We start from the raw sequence: 15,078 nt of genomic DNA on the forward strand, positions 1-15,078 counted from the left end.
TCCAAACAGAAGTTCCATAATGCGTGGTGCAGAAACTACTGAGCAAGGTTCTTTGATCTATTCTGTGCAGGAGGTCATTTTAAATGATCATAGTATTCCCTTCTGTCTTTAATCTATTGAGGTGCATTATGATGAGCTTAACATGTATTTACATGTTTCCATCTAATTAAGAGAACGTAACAGAGTGCATTTAGAGAAAGAAAATTCAACTATTTTTAGATACTACTGTACCTTTAATTTATTAGCTTTTGTTAAAAGCATGTAACAATCTAGAGGATATAAAGTATAATTTACAAAAATATAAATCTTGGTTATTTTTTTTTTAGTATTTCAACATATTACTATATAGTATGTGTTACTTAGGGAATACGTTTAACAACCCAAAATGATCCAACAAACCGAAAGTGTGGGATATCACATGTCTTTTGTAGACCAAATTATATATTAGGGAAGGGTAACCAAAAGTGGCTATATTAACATACTGTTTATATAAAAGCTTATGCAGTGCACTGTACTTGAATCCTGAAGAAACTATACATTTTAAGCCCTTTATTACAGCATTTTCAGTATAAATATGCAAATTAAGAGCATGAGTGTTTTAGGCAAAAGGTTTTGATTTGTGTACAATAGTGATAGTCTAAAAGAAGCCTGACTTTGCAAGTTCACTTCCCATCTTCTTGGTTAACTGAAAAGATAAAATAGTATAAAAAGAAAAAGAAAGCATATAAAATGTATTTTAGTCCTTTGATTATAGAAAACTTTGCACTTAAATTTCTTGCTAAACTCCAGGTTTCTTGGCTAGATGGGTTAGCAAAATACATGTGAAAGTACTGAGTACCTGGAAAATGAATATGAAAGAAAAATGATGACAGTAAAACATATCCTTCCAGGTGAGCATGTGGATCATTTTCGGATCTCTGCATGCTCTGTGTAGAGAACTGTAGGCTTGCATTCATTCAACAGCACAAGTGTATTCTTTTCCTGTTTACAGCATTCCCACTCTAGTCGGGCAGGATGTCCAGGTCTTCTTAAAGATGTGTTTGTATGAACTTATCGGCAGGCGCAAGTTTCAACTGACATATTGGGATACACCTTTAAAACAACATTTTTGTTCTCATCTAAGAACAGGACACTGAGTGAGCTCATTTTGTCAGGGACACAGCAGGGTTCTGGGATGCCAGGAATAATTCCTACTGCTTTTACGATGCTCTGTATTGTAGCATGATTTGATGGCCGGACAATCTGGAACAGAGAAAGAAATAGTTATCATTTCATTTACGAACAGTCACTTTCAGAGGTAGACTTGGAATATGACACCAATTATGCTGTTTTGTTTCTCAAGAAAAGTGAATATATGTGACTGAGTCACAGGGCCATGATGCAAAGTCAGTCTTACACTTCCAGCTTTCTTGTGGAGAGTGTATTCAAGAGATAATTTGTGTCCCTTATGCTGCCTTCCACAAATACCAGAGGAGGGCACTGGTGGCACAGCTAGCCTCAGTAGCCTGAAGCAAGAATGTCCTTGACTGCACCTACAGGATGCTGGAGGCAGGCACGCAGCAGAAAAGGACTAAGGTGGGAACGCTTCTCAGTCATAAGATGTTACCTTTTGTTTTCTTAACCTCTTGTCAGACTTGGAAAATTGGCTACTGTAAGTATTTCCAAAATAACCATGCCTATGTTCCAGTATTTCTTCTCGTGTACACTAACCTGGAATTAGTTACTTTTTCCGAGAGTAATTACTCTCTTTTAAAGAGTGCTCCAGAAGTAGTGTCCACAGGGAGGAGTTAGTCTAAATAGTCGAACGACCTGACAGGGCCAGAAGATCATAACCCCACGACAAACTAGTACTTCGTCCCTGTAGTCTTTGCTTCCCTCTGCCTTCCTCACCAGGCTTCCCCACTCCCCTGAGCTATCCTCAAAGTGGAGAAGAAAACAAAAGGCAGGGAAGGTAGGAAATGTTTGAAGTGAGTTTTCATGACAGCTTTACATCTACATATTTTTCAGGGTACTGAGCCACAATTTTATATAATAATTTTATATACTAAACCGTATACTGTTTAGTAGTTAAAAATAAATTTTAATTTTAATTTTTTTTTTTGCTTTTATTCACAAGCTATACTTGACCCTTGTAGTCTGAGGAACAGAGGAGTACTGGACAGTTTTCACCACTTCTGTTGCTTGAGGGACATACAGTCAAGCGGAGGTTTACTAGTGACAGAGTGACAGCCTTCCTTTGCCACTTTCTCAGCATAACATGGAATGCATATGCTCCAGTTATATGAGGTGATGGTATGGCATGCAACCCATCATTGAGGCTGAAGCTTCAGTGACTCCTGTTCAACTGTCATGTTTGAATACAGTCCCAGCAAATGAGAACAGTAAGAGTAGGAAAAACGTGTTAGTACTATCAGGCTTTTGCTACAGTTTCACAAGTTTTCTGCACAGATCTGGTATATGTGGTACATGAAATCTTTCATCATCATCGTCATAGCTGAATATTGGGTGGAAAATGACATCTGTAGGAAAACAAGTAGGGACTTTGCACACCTCCACGTGGAAGCAGATGCTTCAAGTGAGAATAATTAATGTCTCCCATATCTTCTTTATTTTTCAAATAGTAATTGGGTATATGCAAAATGTGATTTTTCATTTCAACATGAAAAGTTATGTAGACCATGGGTGTAACAAAGGAGCCATATTATGATAATTCAGTTTTGATACATTTGCTTTAAGTGTAACATATCAGATCATAGAATCATAGAATCATATTAATTGCTATTAAGGGTTTTAGATTTTCCTTGACTAAAGCAACCTCATTTGAGCCATTACAAGGAAGAACTGTGAAATTTATCCTTGATCCTTCAGGGCTTCAAGACAGCATCCTTATAACCAAGTCCCAACAAGTGACCACTCCTGGAAAGTGCCTTTCTGTAATTAGCATATGTTGGCATAATTAGCAACAACTTGCTCTCTCATGCTGCCCTTCATCTTTAGATTTCAAAGCTGTCTGCAGACAAGCAGTGGTGAATTAGTCTCCTAGATGCTTTTGTGAAGTAGAAATAAGCTTCTACCCACACTGGCCATGTCAGAAAATCTGGATAGCAAGAGAGAGACAGATGTAGCTTTCTTGTGTTTAAGCAGCTGCAGTTTAGAAATTCAAAGAACTAGAGTTTCTAGAATTCAGTTCTTACTTTACCCTTTATGAATAACCTCCTGAAGTATTCCTAGCACCTTTATTATTTCATATTGTTTCTTGAAATAGTCACAGATGTGCTACTGAAACAGAATTTGTTGACCCCATACAGCAGATAGCAATCATTGCCTGTAGTGCCAGTTACTGACTCACAGGATCCTACTAGGATCTTCTCCAGCTATGCAGTCTCTAATATCTACAAGGAACAAATAGATGTGAGCAGTCTAGTGTGAACAGCTGCCCACCAAGACAACAGCAGGTGTATACGCTATGCACAAAAATTCTTACAGAGAAAAATACTTACTATGGACTATTACTGCATGCAGAATATGGCTGCCTGAGCCCTACATCCACAGAACCAGCAGAGCCAGACAGCACACCAATCCCACAGCCAGCCAGGCTCTGAATTTTCCAGCCATTCTGGAAACCTGGCAGGACTGTTCAGCGATCGTGGGCTGGGCTTCACATTTATCCTTTGTACTGATGTGCTGACATGGAAAGCTTGAAATAATGAGTTAAATGCCCAGTAGCAGTGGCACTGGGGAAATGCTACTGCTTTAAATGCTGGCTGCTAAGTTATGTACAGCAGGCCAGGTTCTGCTCTTGCTTAACCTCTAGGACAGTTCCAGCTCAGGAACATTTTGGGCCTGAGAAAGTTGAATGATGGTGATGAGGCCAAAAAGCAATTGAACAGCAGGTTTGAAATACTTTAGACCCTCCCCTTCTGCCTGGCTTACACACCTTTTAAAGTCTGTTTTATCATGAATTTGCCCCTCAACACCCTTTTCCCCCCACTATCTTAATAAGCAGTACTTAGCTTCAGGAAAGTTTTGTTTTCAGGTTTGAATTCAATTCTTAAAATGAAACTCATGAACTGATACAGCTACAAGAATGAAATCAAGAGAATTCTAGTTACTGTACACCAGAGAAAGGATATGTTCCCATCTACGTCTACCACACGAAAGACTAGCATTTGATTTGGCAAATGCAACAGTGCAGTCAGTCATGATTAACCATATAAACCAGTCTTCCCTCTCACAGTTCAGGGAGTAAGAACTTCAGCAGTAAAGTAGGTGAACTTGCTATGACAAGATTTGTACCAGAGCTGTTTTGTATCTAGATCAAGAATTGTGGTTATTAAAGTAGATATGCAGAGTAATGTACTGATACTTTAAAGAAATAATTAAACCATGTGATGATTCTCAATATACCAGGTATATTTCTATCTCCACAGTTCTAAAAGAGTATCTTGGAAGCCTGTAGTCCATCACAGGTTGACCATGCAGACCAAGTGAATAGCCTTAATCTTTGGATTAGGATCCTAAACCAAAGCCTTTGATTTAGGAGTGCCAATATCATATGTATACTTTCCTTGCTTAGGGATTATATGCAAGAACAAAAACTATTTTGTCCTCTATAGTACTTAGCAATTCTTATGCTCTGACCTGGAGTTTGAATCATGCTGATGTCCCAGTTATTTCTGTTCATTTGAAAACAGTCGTTTTACAGGTTACAACTATGAATCTGCCTCTTCTTTTTTTTTTAACCTCCACTTATTAATATAAAGCTAACAGAAAGTAGACCTCTTCCAAATTAAACCAAATCAGAGAGTGTGTCAAACCAAAAAATCCCCCAATCTACGTATCTGTGATTTGGTTTTAAATTTCTGGTTGGTTTTGTTTGTCTTTTTTTTTTTTTTGGCACCAAGATGTTAGTGCACTCATATCCATTTACCTAGAAAACACGCATCAAAATGAAAATGAAACTGTTTTTTTTTACAAGGGAATCTTTATTCTATAGCAAGTATACTATTTCTAGATAAGATGTCAAGCCTATTTAACTATTTCAGCTAGAAATGGATCCACTGTCTTTTGCTTCTTTCACTTTTTGTGTCATGCCGCTTTGCTCAAAGGAAGCCAGATGCATTAAGTGTAAGTTTTGGGGTTTGTTTTGCTTTGGTATGTATGAATGGTGCATTAGACTGTGGTTCTGTGGCAGAGGACCCATATTCCCAGGCTGTATTTTGTTTTGGATAAGTTGAATGGTGATTGTGTTGCACAATCTCTTTATGTTATAACAAAAAAGTGAAGTTGCACGTGAGCCTGTGCATGCTTTAATTTTTACCAGACCATGTATCAATTTATGTGTACATGGTTCAGCATTGGCCAGCTACACAAGAACATGTGATCAGATTTGTACACCCTTACAGTGATGTCTGGATTTCCACTGTTCCTGGATTTAAACTAGCCTGAATATCTACTCTTCCTGAAATCATACTACCTATTTCAACACGAACACACGTCATTCTCCCTGTATGTAAAGTAGGGTAGAGTCCAGTCTCAAAGCTCTGAAATTCTCTCCTGTAAAGCACTATACATTATTTATGGTCTGAGTGACGGCATGCAAAAATGTTAGTAAAATAAATAACGAGGCCACTTGTAGGTAGAACTGCAAAATATTTACAGTTTCTAAACATGCAGGTTATGCAGTGCTTTAAATCCTCGCCTCCCCCAGTACTTGAAAGCACTATCAAATGCCAGTAATTCTTGTGCTACATAGGATTGCCAGGATTTCTACTTCATGCCATAGAGCAAGTGAGTGGGAGTGGGCCAAATTGAAATTCCATTGGAGCAGGAGTTCATGTTTGCCTCTCTATTAACAAATTTCACACTGCTTCTATAGGAGGAATTCAGTATGCTAATTTTAGAGTGTTACAGACAGCTATGTGGCATTTCCTGCCACATAAAATAAATCGATGTTTTTGTTCCAGGAGGATTGTCTTGAAAATTTAGTAAAATAAAGAAACACCAGAGAATTCTGAGACACTATCAGCTTAACCACTATTACTATTTTCAAAGTGACAAGCAGTTTCTTAAAAATACCTCAGTGTCACTACTCTGCATTTTTCTCCTGAGGTATTACCAGGGGAATTCAGAAACACTCTGACAGAGTAGTTTGTTTACTATTAGCATTTAATACTTTATACTTATGCTACCACAACAGAGTAGTTTGATGGTAACTATATTGTAATAAGCTGCATAAATCTTCATGTTATGGTTTCAAGATACAAGATGAGGAATCATGAGATAAACCTGAGACATTTTTCTTATTCTTCAGATTACTTTTAAAGATAACTTGGGATCTTTTTGCACTCATAAATACATCAATGAAAATGATACTGTTTAAATTATTTAGGCTCAACAAGGCAACAGAAAGAATAAAAGAGATAAAATCTAAAGGAAAATCTAACTAAAGGAGTAGTTGGATAAGCAGTACAGTAGATCTACTGTTTGTAAGCTGGCAGAAACAAAAAAGCATACTACCTTGGGCATTGGAAATTCACATGCCCCTGCACAGTAGTAGGCATCAAATGATTTGGGAGATATGATCCATTCATTCCAGCCAATGTCAGCAAAGTCAACTTTCATGTATCTTCTTGAACAAATCCTTGGCTCATTCCATTGTTTTCGCCTTGCTTTCTTCATTGTTTTCTCATCAAAATTTAGCACCTGAGACTTTGTAAGTGTTTCTGTATTTTCTTGCCCTTTCCTCCTTCGGTCTTTGCGTGAAGCTTTTGGTTTCAAGGATTTGTAAGCATTCTCCCATATGTCATGTTTGTTATATTTATTGTTGTTATAATCTACTTCTGGCAACTCATTGTTCTGAATAGAGCTAGAGAGGTATGTATCCCTCCTCACTCTAGTATCAGTAGAAGCATTAGGGGATAGATTTGGGTCCCCATCATTGGAAGGGGATGGATCATAACGCTGTAGGGTGACTGCCACACTGTTAGGTTCAGAGATTGCAAGATCATTGGCATAAACTAGTATATAAGGTAAATGACTGGCGACCTGTTCGGGGAAGTCCTTGTGTTTCTCTCCAGAATCAAGCTCAGTGCAGAGAATGAGCTCTCCAGCCCGTTTTGATTCTTTTATGATCTGTGAAATGTCCTTTGCATGCCAAGCTCCTCGCCTTTGAAGAAACATGGTGATGTTCCCTTTCACTAGTCCATAGGCAGAATTCTGGTGAATGCTTTGGAAGATGAGGTTGAGCCGCAGGATCGAAGGCAGGTGAAGAAGGCGGCAGGATGAGTTCTTGGATCGCTTACAAAACACTTCCTGGTGCCGAGGGCGCTTGTCAGCATAGAAGTGAAAGGTGGCAGCAAGGATCATCTCTGAATCCTGCATGGATGACAGATTGAAGCAGTACAAGGGCTTCTGGGCCAAGAATTCTACAAAAAATCAAGGAAAACATGGATAAATACCTGAGACCAAAAAACATAGGGAAACATTTATTACTTATAAGTGAATTAACAAATTTTGCTTTTCACTTACCCACTTCAAATCAGTTCATATAGTGAGCTTGTCACTTCAGCTTAAAACCATGGTGAATAAGTGGAGGAAAAAACCCTAAAAATATTTAATAGCAATATTACAATAACATCTGGACTGTCCAACACACCAGCCACCTGTTGTTTACATTAGGGATAAAACTCTTCACAAAGATTTCCAGTTTCAGACTTTCTCTCATTCAGCTAGTCAGGAAAAGCAATCCTTGATTCTGTTTCTTTTATAACAAAGTCAAGCTCAGAGAAGCTTTCAGATTTGTTAGTGGCAGAGCTCAGAATGGTACCCTACTCAGTACACTAATTGAAAACAAGTTCTACAGTTAATAGTCAAGATGAGCCAATCTAAAGATGACTGCAAAGATTCCTGAAAGATCTCTGGGTGCTTACTGTGTGGTAATATGAAGTTCATCATCTGTAAATAGTGCACAAGAGACGTTTCACAAGGAGGCTGGAAGTAAGCAGTACAACACATTTTGAAGGCTATTACTCTTAGGAGCAATCCTCCTTTTCAGAGTGTGTCATGAAGGAGCTTTGTTTTCAAGCACTGTGAAACCTACTTGGTTCCTAAGACTTGTGTTTTGATCTGCTTGGTGACTACTGTTGAATAGGAGCTGACTCTTAAAATTCAAACTCCATTTGGCATAACTTCTTTATCTAGTTGAACAAGTTCTGCTCAGGTTACATCTCTACCCTCCTCTCAAGGAAGATGAGGAATTTTACACTAATAATTGTTTACACCACGTTTATTTAAATAGTAGAAACCTAAGAGATAACATGTGTTAACATGCAATCCCAGGATCAAAAGACCATGCCTCCACAGTCTATCATGGTGAAAAGTTGCCTTTCTTTATTTTATTTTATTTTTTTCCTTAAACTAGCTCAAGAATATACAGAAAAGTGATGGCAGAACCAAGAAGTGATACTTCTTCTTCCAAGCTCAGACTGGTACTTGGAATGCATCAAAGGACTACAGTAGGTAAGTTCGCATCTTTACTTAACCCAAGAGGGCAAACCTTCTGGCATCTCTTTTTGATATACCTGGAAATTCTCTGGCAGCAGGGAGAAAAAAGGGACAAACCCAACAAACACAGCAGACAGTCTTCACAGAAACACTTAGGTTTGTTTTTTGATGCACTGGGCATGATGAGCCACAGAAATTCTGGCAAGAACAGAAAGGCAGTACTATTACCTTCCACCTGTCAGAATGTTCTTCCTTTTAAGCACAGTTTCATTTAAAAGGCAGAAATTGATACTGCTATGTCTCACTAAATCGGTGCTTGCTATCTTCCAGTTCATGCTGCACAGAACCATCATTTGAACTAAATCACAGCAGGTTAGGATGCTCATTAATCCCAGGCCCACATAGTCTGAAAGTACGCATGTTCAAGTATGCAGTTTCTGTCTACACCATGTGTAATTTTTTCCTGACGCAGTAAAGTGAAAAAGTATTCTGTGATGAGAAACTCTTTGTTTCTGTCAATTCAGGACAGGATTCCTATCAGTAAACTTCTAATCAACGCTAGTCTTATGTACAGATGCTCATACTATGAAAAAACTTAAAAGTTTAGATTCTTTTAAAGTCTTTGGAGCATAGAAACTTCACAAAGCTGCTAGCCTATTTTTCAGACCAAGGAAGTAGTAGAATTGTAGTAATTCCTGTACCACAACACATGGTTATCAAAGTTTGCTCATCTCAGAAGGCATATTTTTCTAAAATGGAAGTCCATCCACTGCCTCTCGCCACCTGAGCTATGTACAGTTTAATTTTTTAATACTTTCTTTTAGTAGTGGAATGATCCTAGCACCATCAGTTCTATAGTTATGACTGTGAAGCATATGCATTCCTGGGCTAAAGGCATTTCAAATGCCAGTTTCCCAGGGTTTCAGATCAGAATGTAAACTTGCAGTGATAGCTCAGAGAAAGTGCATTTTAATTCTTCTAAATTAATTCTGCATTCTGGAGTGAACAAATCCTTTCAAAAGTCAAAATTATTTGTAGAATAGGACAAGAGTCTGAATCTGCAGCTACTGAAGCCTGGAAGTACAGGCTGTTCCGGAAATGGGAATCAAATTTGGGGTGGAGCATAGTCATATTTATCATACTGCATCAGATGTCTCAGGCTTTTACCAGCCTGTCAACCAAGCATTGTTACATTTTCCAGCTCTACTCTGAGTTGAACTGTGCTAGCTGTGTACATTAAGTTTAATAATATTTTACTGATTGTATCAGTAAAATCACTGATCACTGTAGATAGCTTCAAGTTAGGAATACAGGCAAGATGTGTGGAGCATACACACAAGAGACTGGTAGAGGAAAAAAACAAGGCAAGTGGCCAAGGAAAGAAAATATTAGCCTTTAGTATGTGATCCACATAGGAGAATGTTGCATTGCAGTAAGCCAAGATTGGCAAAACAGATTTACATGGTATTTATGGTAATACATTTGTGAGAAAGATATATGCAGAGAACCTAATTTAACGTGTATTAAGCTATGAAATTATGTTAAAGTAAGGCTCTAGAGGCCAGAATTACAGTTTCCTGGGTAATCTTGATTTAGTTTTCTTGCACATATGCATTATGATATAGACTTAATTAAACATCTATTTTCTGTTATTCACCACAGCCTTTGCTTCATTTAGCACAGAGGATGGATACAAACTCTGTGCTAAATGAAACAAAGGCTTTGGTTGGGGAAATGAGCCTGAGCTGCAAAAGTCCATTTATGGGGAATTTTCATGGCCTAGGCAGCAGATTACTGCCATGAACACAAACACCCTCCAGTAGCAGCAACCTAAGTGAGGTAGGACAATCATGGAATCATAGACTGGTTAGAGTTGGAAGGGACCTTAAAATTCATTTAGTTTCAACCACCCCTGCCTCAGGAAGGGACACCTTCTACTACCTTCATATTCCACCTTTGGTCACAAAGCACTTACGACTTGACTGTGTAGCTACCTTCAGCCAATTGGTGCTGTTTTCTAAAGCTACAAATTTCCCTGGAAACTGGAAAGCACCTACAGAAAAAAAAAGGGGCTGAGAAATTATTTCACAGACTGTCTCTCAGTTGTCAGAGACATAATAAACTCTTGCAAACACACACAGAGGTGAGCTAAGAGAAGGTAATCAGATGTTTGTGAAGCACCCTTTCTGAAGTGATAAATACTGCTAAAGAAATGTGAAGAAGTTGTATCTGGAACATGTGCAAATAGCACATGCATATATATAGCAGGTGCCTCACACAGAATATGGAGAAATATCACATATTCAGTAACCCAGTCAACACCATCTACACACTGCAAGGCATATATAGGATGGCAATATAACTTTGTAGTTGAGGAGACCTCAATAATGCATAAGACAAAGGAGCAAACTAAGTCTGGGCTGACATTTTGTGCCTCTGGAGCCCTCCTGTTCACAGTTGTAACTAACACTGGTGCTTGAGTGTCCCCTAACAAAGACCTTCAAGCTGTGGGGTAGGAATAGAAGGTTACAGATTTTCTGAAAGGTACATGTCTAAAAAAAAAAGAAAAAGAAGTAAGTCCATTGCTTAGAATAATGAAAAGGAAACTATTGTAGGTGTAGTCTGTTCTGCTTATCTCAGTGGTATTAGAATTCTCATCCGTATTTTATAAAGAACAGACCCTCTGCATGTCTTGTTAGATAAAACATGACAATTTGTTCTTTCAGAAGAAAGCACTAGAACTTCTTGGGGGAGATAAATTAAGACATTCTGCCAGATACGGCTCTTCTCCCCTCCCTCTCTTGTCATTCTATAGTTCATTTCAGACTGTTCATCACTAGGTTGATGAATTACAAAGAAATAAAATTTATTGTTATAACAAAGGAACATTGCAGAGGAGCTTCTGCTTTCATGCCATGTCACTGGGGAGGGGTGGGATCCAGTAGATAAAATACACAGATGGGACACTAGGGCTTTGGACATGTGTGTGCTTTATTTCCATTATGTGGAAAGACAAGTTACTTCCAGGCATCTCTGGCTTGGTTTCATGATCTGACAGATGAGCAAAATAATACTGGTTTGTAATTGATCAGTACAGTCTATTTTAGTGTTTTAAACCAGAATTTAAACCGCTTGGATGCAAGTAACTTGTTCAGCAGATCAACTGAAAAATTAAGAACGAATATAGTGCAATTCTTGCGTTCGTCCCAAATCACTGTTGTGGTCCAGGTCCTTACTTGGGTAGCAGCCAGTATCAGCAGCTCAGTACACAGAGAAATAAGAGTGGTAGCAGGAGGTCATGCAATAATCACCCACAATGGAAGTTCCTTCCCAACCCCTCTTAGCAGCTGCTAGCTAATGAGCTAGAGCATGACTATATATTTCTCTCCCAAATGTCTGCAGTTGTTGTTTTCTAAACATTTTCATTACCCTTCAATGGGATCTCCCCCTCCCTGAATATGATTATTTTTAATGTTACATTTAACATAGGGTAGAAATTAAATTGGGGGTGCTCTAGAGAATATGATTTATTTTGCAATGGCATAGTAGCATCAACCACTGAATGCTGCATTGTATTCTATGTATGAAACAAATGTAGGCAAACTAGACTGAAACTCACAAAAGCAAATTTTGAATGCATCTATCAGATATGCCTATTACAAAATACATATTTCTGGCAGTGTAACAAAAATTATATTCTAGAAATTGATATAATTCTTTAAAGAGTGATGTTGTCAGTTGTATTCTGTAAGAGTTAATCAAAGAAAGAAGAGGTTTTCCAGAAAAGATAGTTTGGGTTTCCTTAGCACAGGATAACCACGCAAAACTCTTCTTTATTACTTTGAAGGAAGACTGGGATAAGGAAAGTGAAGTTTTGACAGAGTGTGTGTGCTCTTCCACCTTCCCCATCAACTTAAGCAAAGCTGGGGAAAGGGAGATCAGACATGCGTCTTTCCAGGTCTGGGCAGTGCCTCGGACGCAGAGACCTGAGTAGTTCTGGGCGGCCCCGCAGGCGGCACTCTTCGACAGAGCCGGCGAGCCTGCGGGAGGAGCGGACCTGCCGCTGGAGCACTCGCGGCTACGTGTGTGCTCAGTACTTCTGAAGAGGTCTTGAGACCCATGCGATCTGCGCTGGGAACAGCCCTTCTTTTGCCGATGGTCTGCATCCACAGCAACCGCAGCTCTGAAGGGACATAATTCTTGCAGATTCTCTTGGGAAAGGGAAGGGAGGCGGGGAGGTGGGAAGCAGCCCGCAGAGCAGAGAGCAGATACCAGGTCCGAGTAGTTAGCAAGGATCCCCCCAGCGTGACACCCCGTGCAGTCAGTGACAACCTCGGCGCAAATCCGTCACTGTAACGCGAAAGAGGAGCGAGGGCTCCAGCGGTGCCCTCCCGCGCCCGGCCCGTCTTACCCGGCTTGGCTTTGAAGCTCCGCACAGTGTTGCCATCGCCGGGCCGGCTCCCTTCGCGGTTGTACTTCTCGTAGAGTTTAAGCATGTGGACAGCTACCACGTCCTGAGCGATGCCTCCCAGCGCAGGGGGCGGCGAGGAGCCCCAACGGGGGTCACTGCCGCGGGAGGGCCAGTCCCGGGGGGCTGGCGGCGAGACGGGGCAGGCGGGCTGGCTGCTGGCGCCCTCCCTCGCAGGCGAGTGGCAGCCCACATGGACCAGGGCCCACAGCAGGAGGCAGCAGGTCAGGCGGCTGGCCATCGGCGGGGCGGATGCTGCTGGGCGCCGGGCACGGAGCGGCGGCAGCTCGGGCGCTGACTGCGTCTGGGTCTCCCGGTTGGCCCTGCCGCACCGGGGCGAGGGGGCGGCGGGGACAGGCAGAAAGGGAGGAGAGAGGGTGAGGGCGGCTCCCCCCCCCTCCCTGCCGGTGATGCCGCCTCCGCCGGGCCAATCCCCGGGCCCGGGGGTGAGGAGGTGCGGGCCGGGGGTGCCGATGCGGGGAGACTCGCAGGAAGGGACGCTGCGTTACTCCAGTGTAGGGCTTCCCTGCTCTTTAAAGCGTAGCGGGGAAAGCATCTAAATTAATCAGCGCACAGTCGCTGATTGGAGACATATGTCACCGTCGCCGCTGTGGCAGCGGGCGCTGCGGCAGGACGGTTACCTTGGCTGCCTGCGCCGGCAGGGGTTGCGGGGGGGAGTGGGCATGTCTTGAAAATTACTTCTAAGATACAGAAACAGATAACAAGCGGGCAGGCAGGCGGTGGGAAAGGGCGGGTGGGTGGCGGGACATCATGAGAAGGAAAGGGTGTGCACATAAGTGCGAAAAGAAGTGTTAAGAGTCTTTTTCTGTTCCGATCGGCAGAGGTGACGGTGCTGTCTTGGAAAGGCAACGCTGTAAATAGTGTTTGTTTCAATGATCCCGGAGAAAACAGAAGTCCCCGGTGAGTCCAGGCTCTGGAAGACCCGGTGTGAACTAGGCAGTAGTGTAACAAGGGTCACTGATAATTCCAAGCAGATACTTTAATAGTAGGGGTTAAAGGGGCTGTGCAGGGGTAAACTTTCGTCATTGGGCTATTTCTATGCGTGATCTGAAGGAGGAGAAAACTGGTGTGAATTTCTGAAGGATTTACATGGCTTAGGTCGGAGGGGGTTGATTTAAAAGTGAATGGTGCATGTTGCGCTTATTCACCATGTGACACAGGTAGTTCTGACTCATAGTTTATAGTCACCCAGCGGGTATAAATGCTGCTATAATGAATAGCAGTTTTAAAGACAACTTATAAGGAGAGTGGTATATTTTAAGGGAATTTGTTCCTTCTGCCTCTTTTTTTTTAAAGCTTGTCCTCCAGTAGCCAAGACAGTTACTTTTCTTGGAGAGTATACAATGCAGTAAGTGAAAAATTGTTGGAAAAAGCTACTGTTGCTGTGCATAACACAACTCTTTTGTGATTTTTTAACCTTGGAGTGTCAAATCTGAGCAGATACTATTGAAAGCCTTTGAACCACAAGACTGTAGTTTTGAATCACGGCAAAGAAAGGTTTGATTCATTTTTAAAGTTAGCACCAGGCCACATTGCTCTCTGCCCTTGAATGTATGAAACAAACAATTTGCAAATACAAATTTGCCCAAATGTACGTTGCAAAAGCATCAAACCTCCTATTAATTAATCTTTGCCTATAAATAAGCCAAACCATCCTTTGGTGAGGGGTTGTTTTTTTTTTTTCTCCATGGTAGCACGCTCATGACCTCCACTGGGGGTGTGAGCAAACCTTTTGTTGTTTGTGGTTTTTGTCTGTACTGTTTCTATACAATCAAGGTCCTGTGAAAAGGAGGAAGAGGCAGCAGGAGGTAGGAACAAGCTGGGCTATTTTGGACCAATGTCCCATTAAAATGTTCTCTCTCTCCTTAACTCACTCCAAACTCCTATTCAGGCATACACTTTGTATCAGTCTTTAACCTGCACTAAAACCTGTAGGACACTGATACTTTGACATTGTTGGAAAGAATTAAAGAATCAACCAGGGATGACTAATATTTCTTGCCTTATTTTATTGCAGAACAGCAGGAATTCAAAGTCTTTAAAGCTCTGGTACTTTGACTCTTTTATGCAGCTGAGATGATGAA

The 15,078-nt window shown here is 40.8% G+C and overlaps 1 protein-coding gene across 1 annotated transcript; it reads right to left on the minus strand.

Annotated features, from left to right (window-relative positions):
* Positions 1 to 212: 212 nt before the first annotated feature.
* GDF10 (growth differentiation factor 10) lies at positions 213 to 13,588 on the minus strand. The gene is made up of 3 exons (XM_062606662.1): positions 12,917 to 13,588; positions 6,520 to 7,427; positions 213 to 1,242 (listed from the first exon to the last, which is right to left on the minus strand). The coding sequence occupies exons 1-3, from the start codon at positions 13,212 to 13,214 to the stop codon at positions 1,051 to 1,053; spliced, it is 1,398 nt and encodes a 465-aa protein (XP_062462646.1). The 5' UTR covers positions 13,215 to 13,588; the 3' UTR covers positions 213 to 1,050.
* Between the last annotated feature and the right edge of the window lie 1,490 nt (positions 13,589 to 15,078).

This window comes from Pezoporus occidentalis, unplaced genomic scaffold (genome assembly GCF_034315485.1).
Source record: "Pezoporus occidentalis ecotype Australia unplaced genomic scaffold, CSIRO_AGI_Poc_V1 ctg98, whole genome shotgun sequence".
Classification (NCBI taxonomy): domain Eukaryota; kingdom Metazoa; phylum Chordata; class Aves; order Psittaciformes; family Psittacidae; genus Pezoporus; species Pezoporus occidentalis.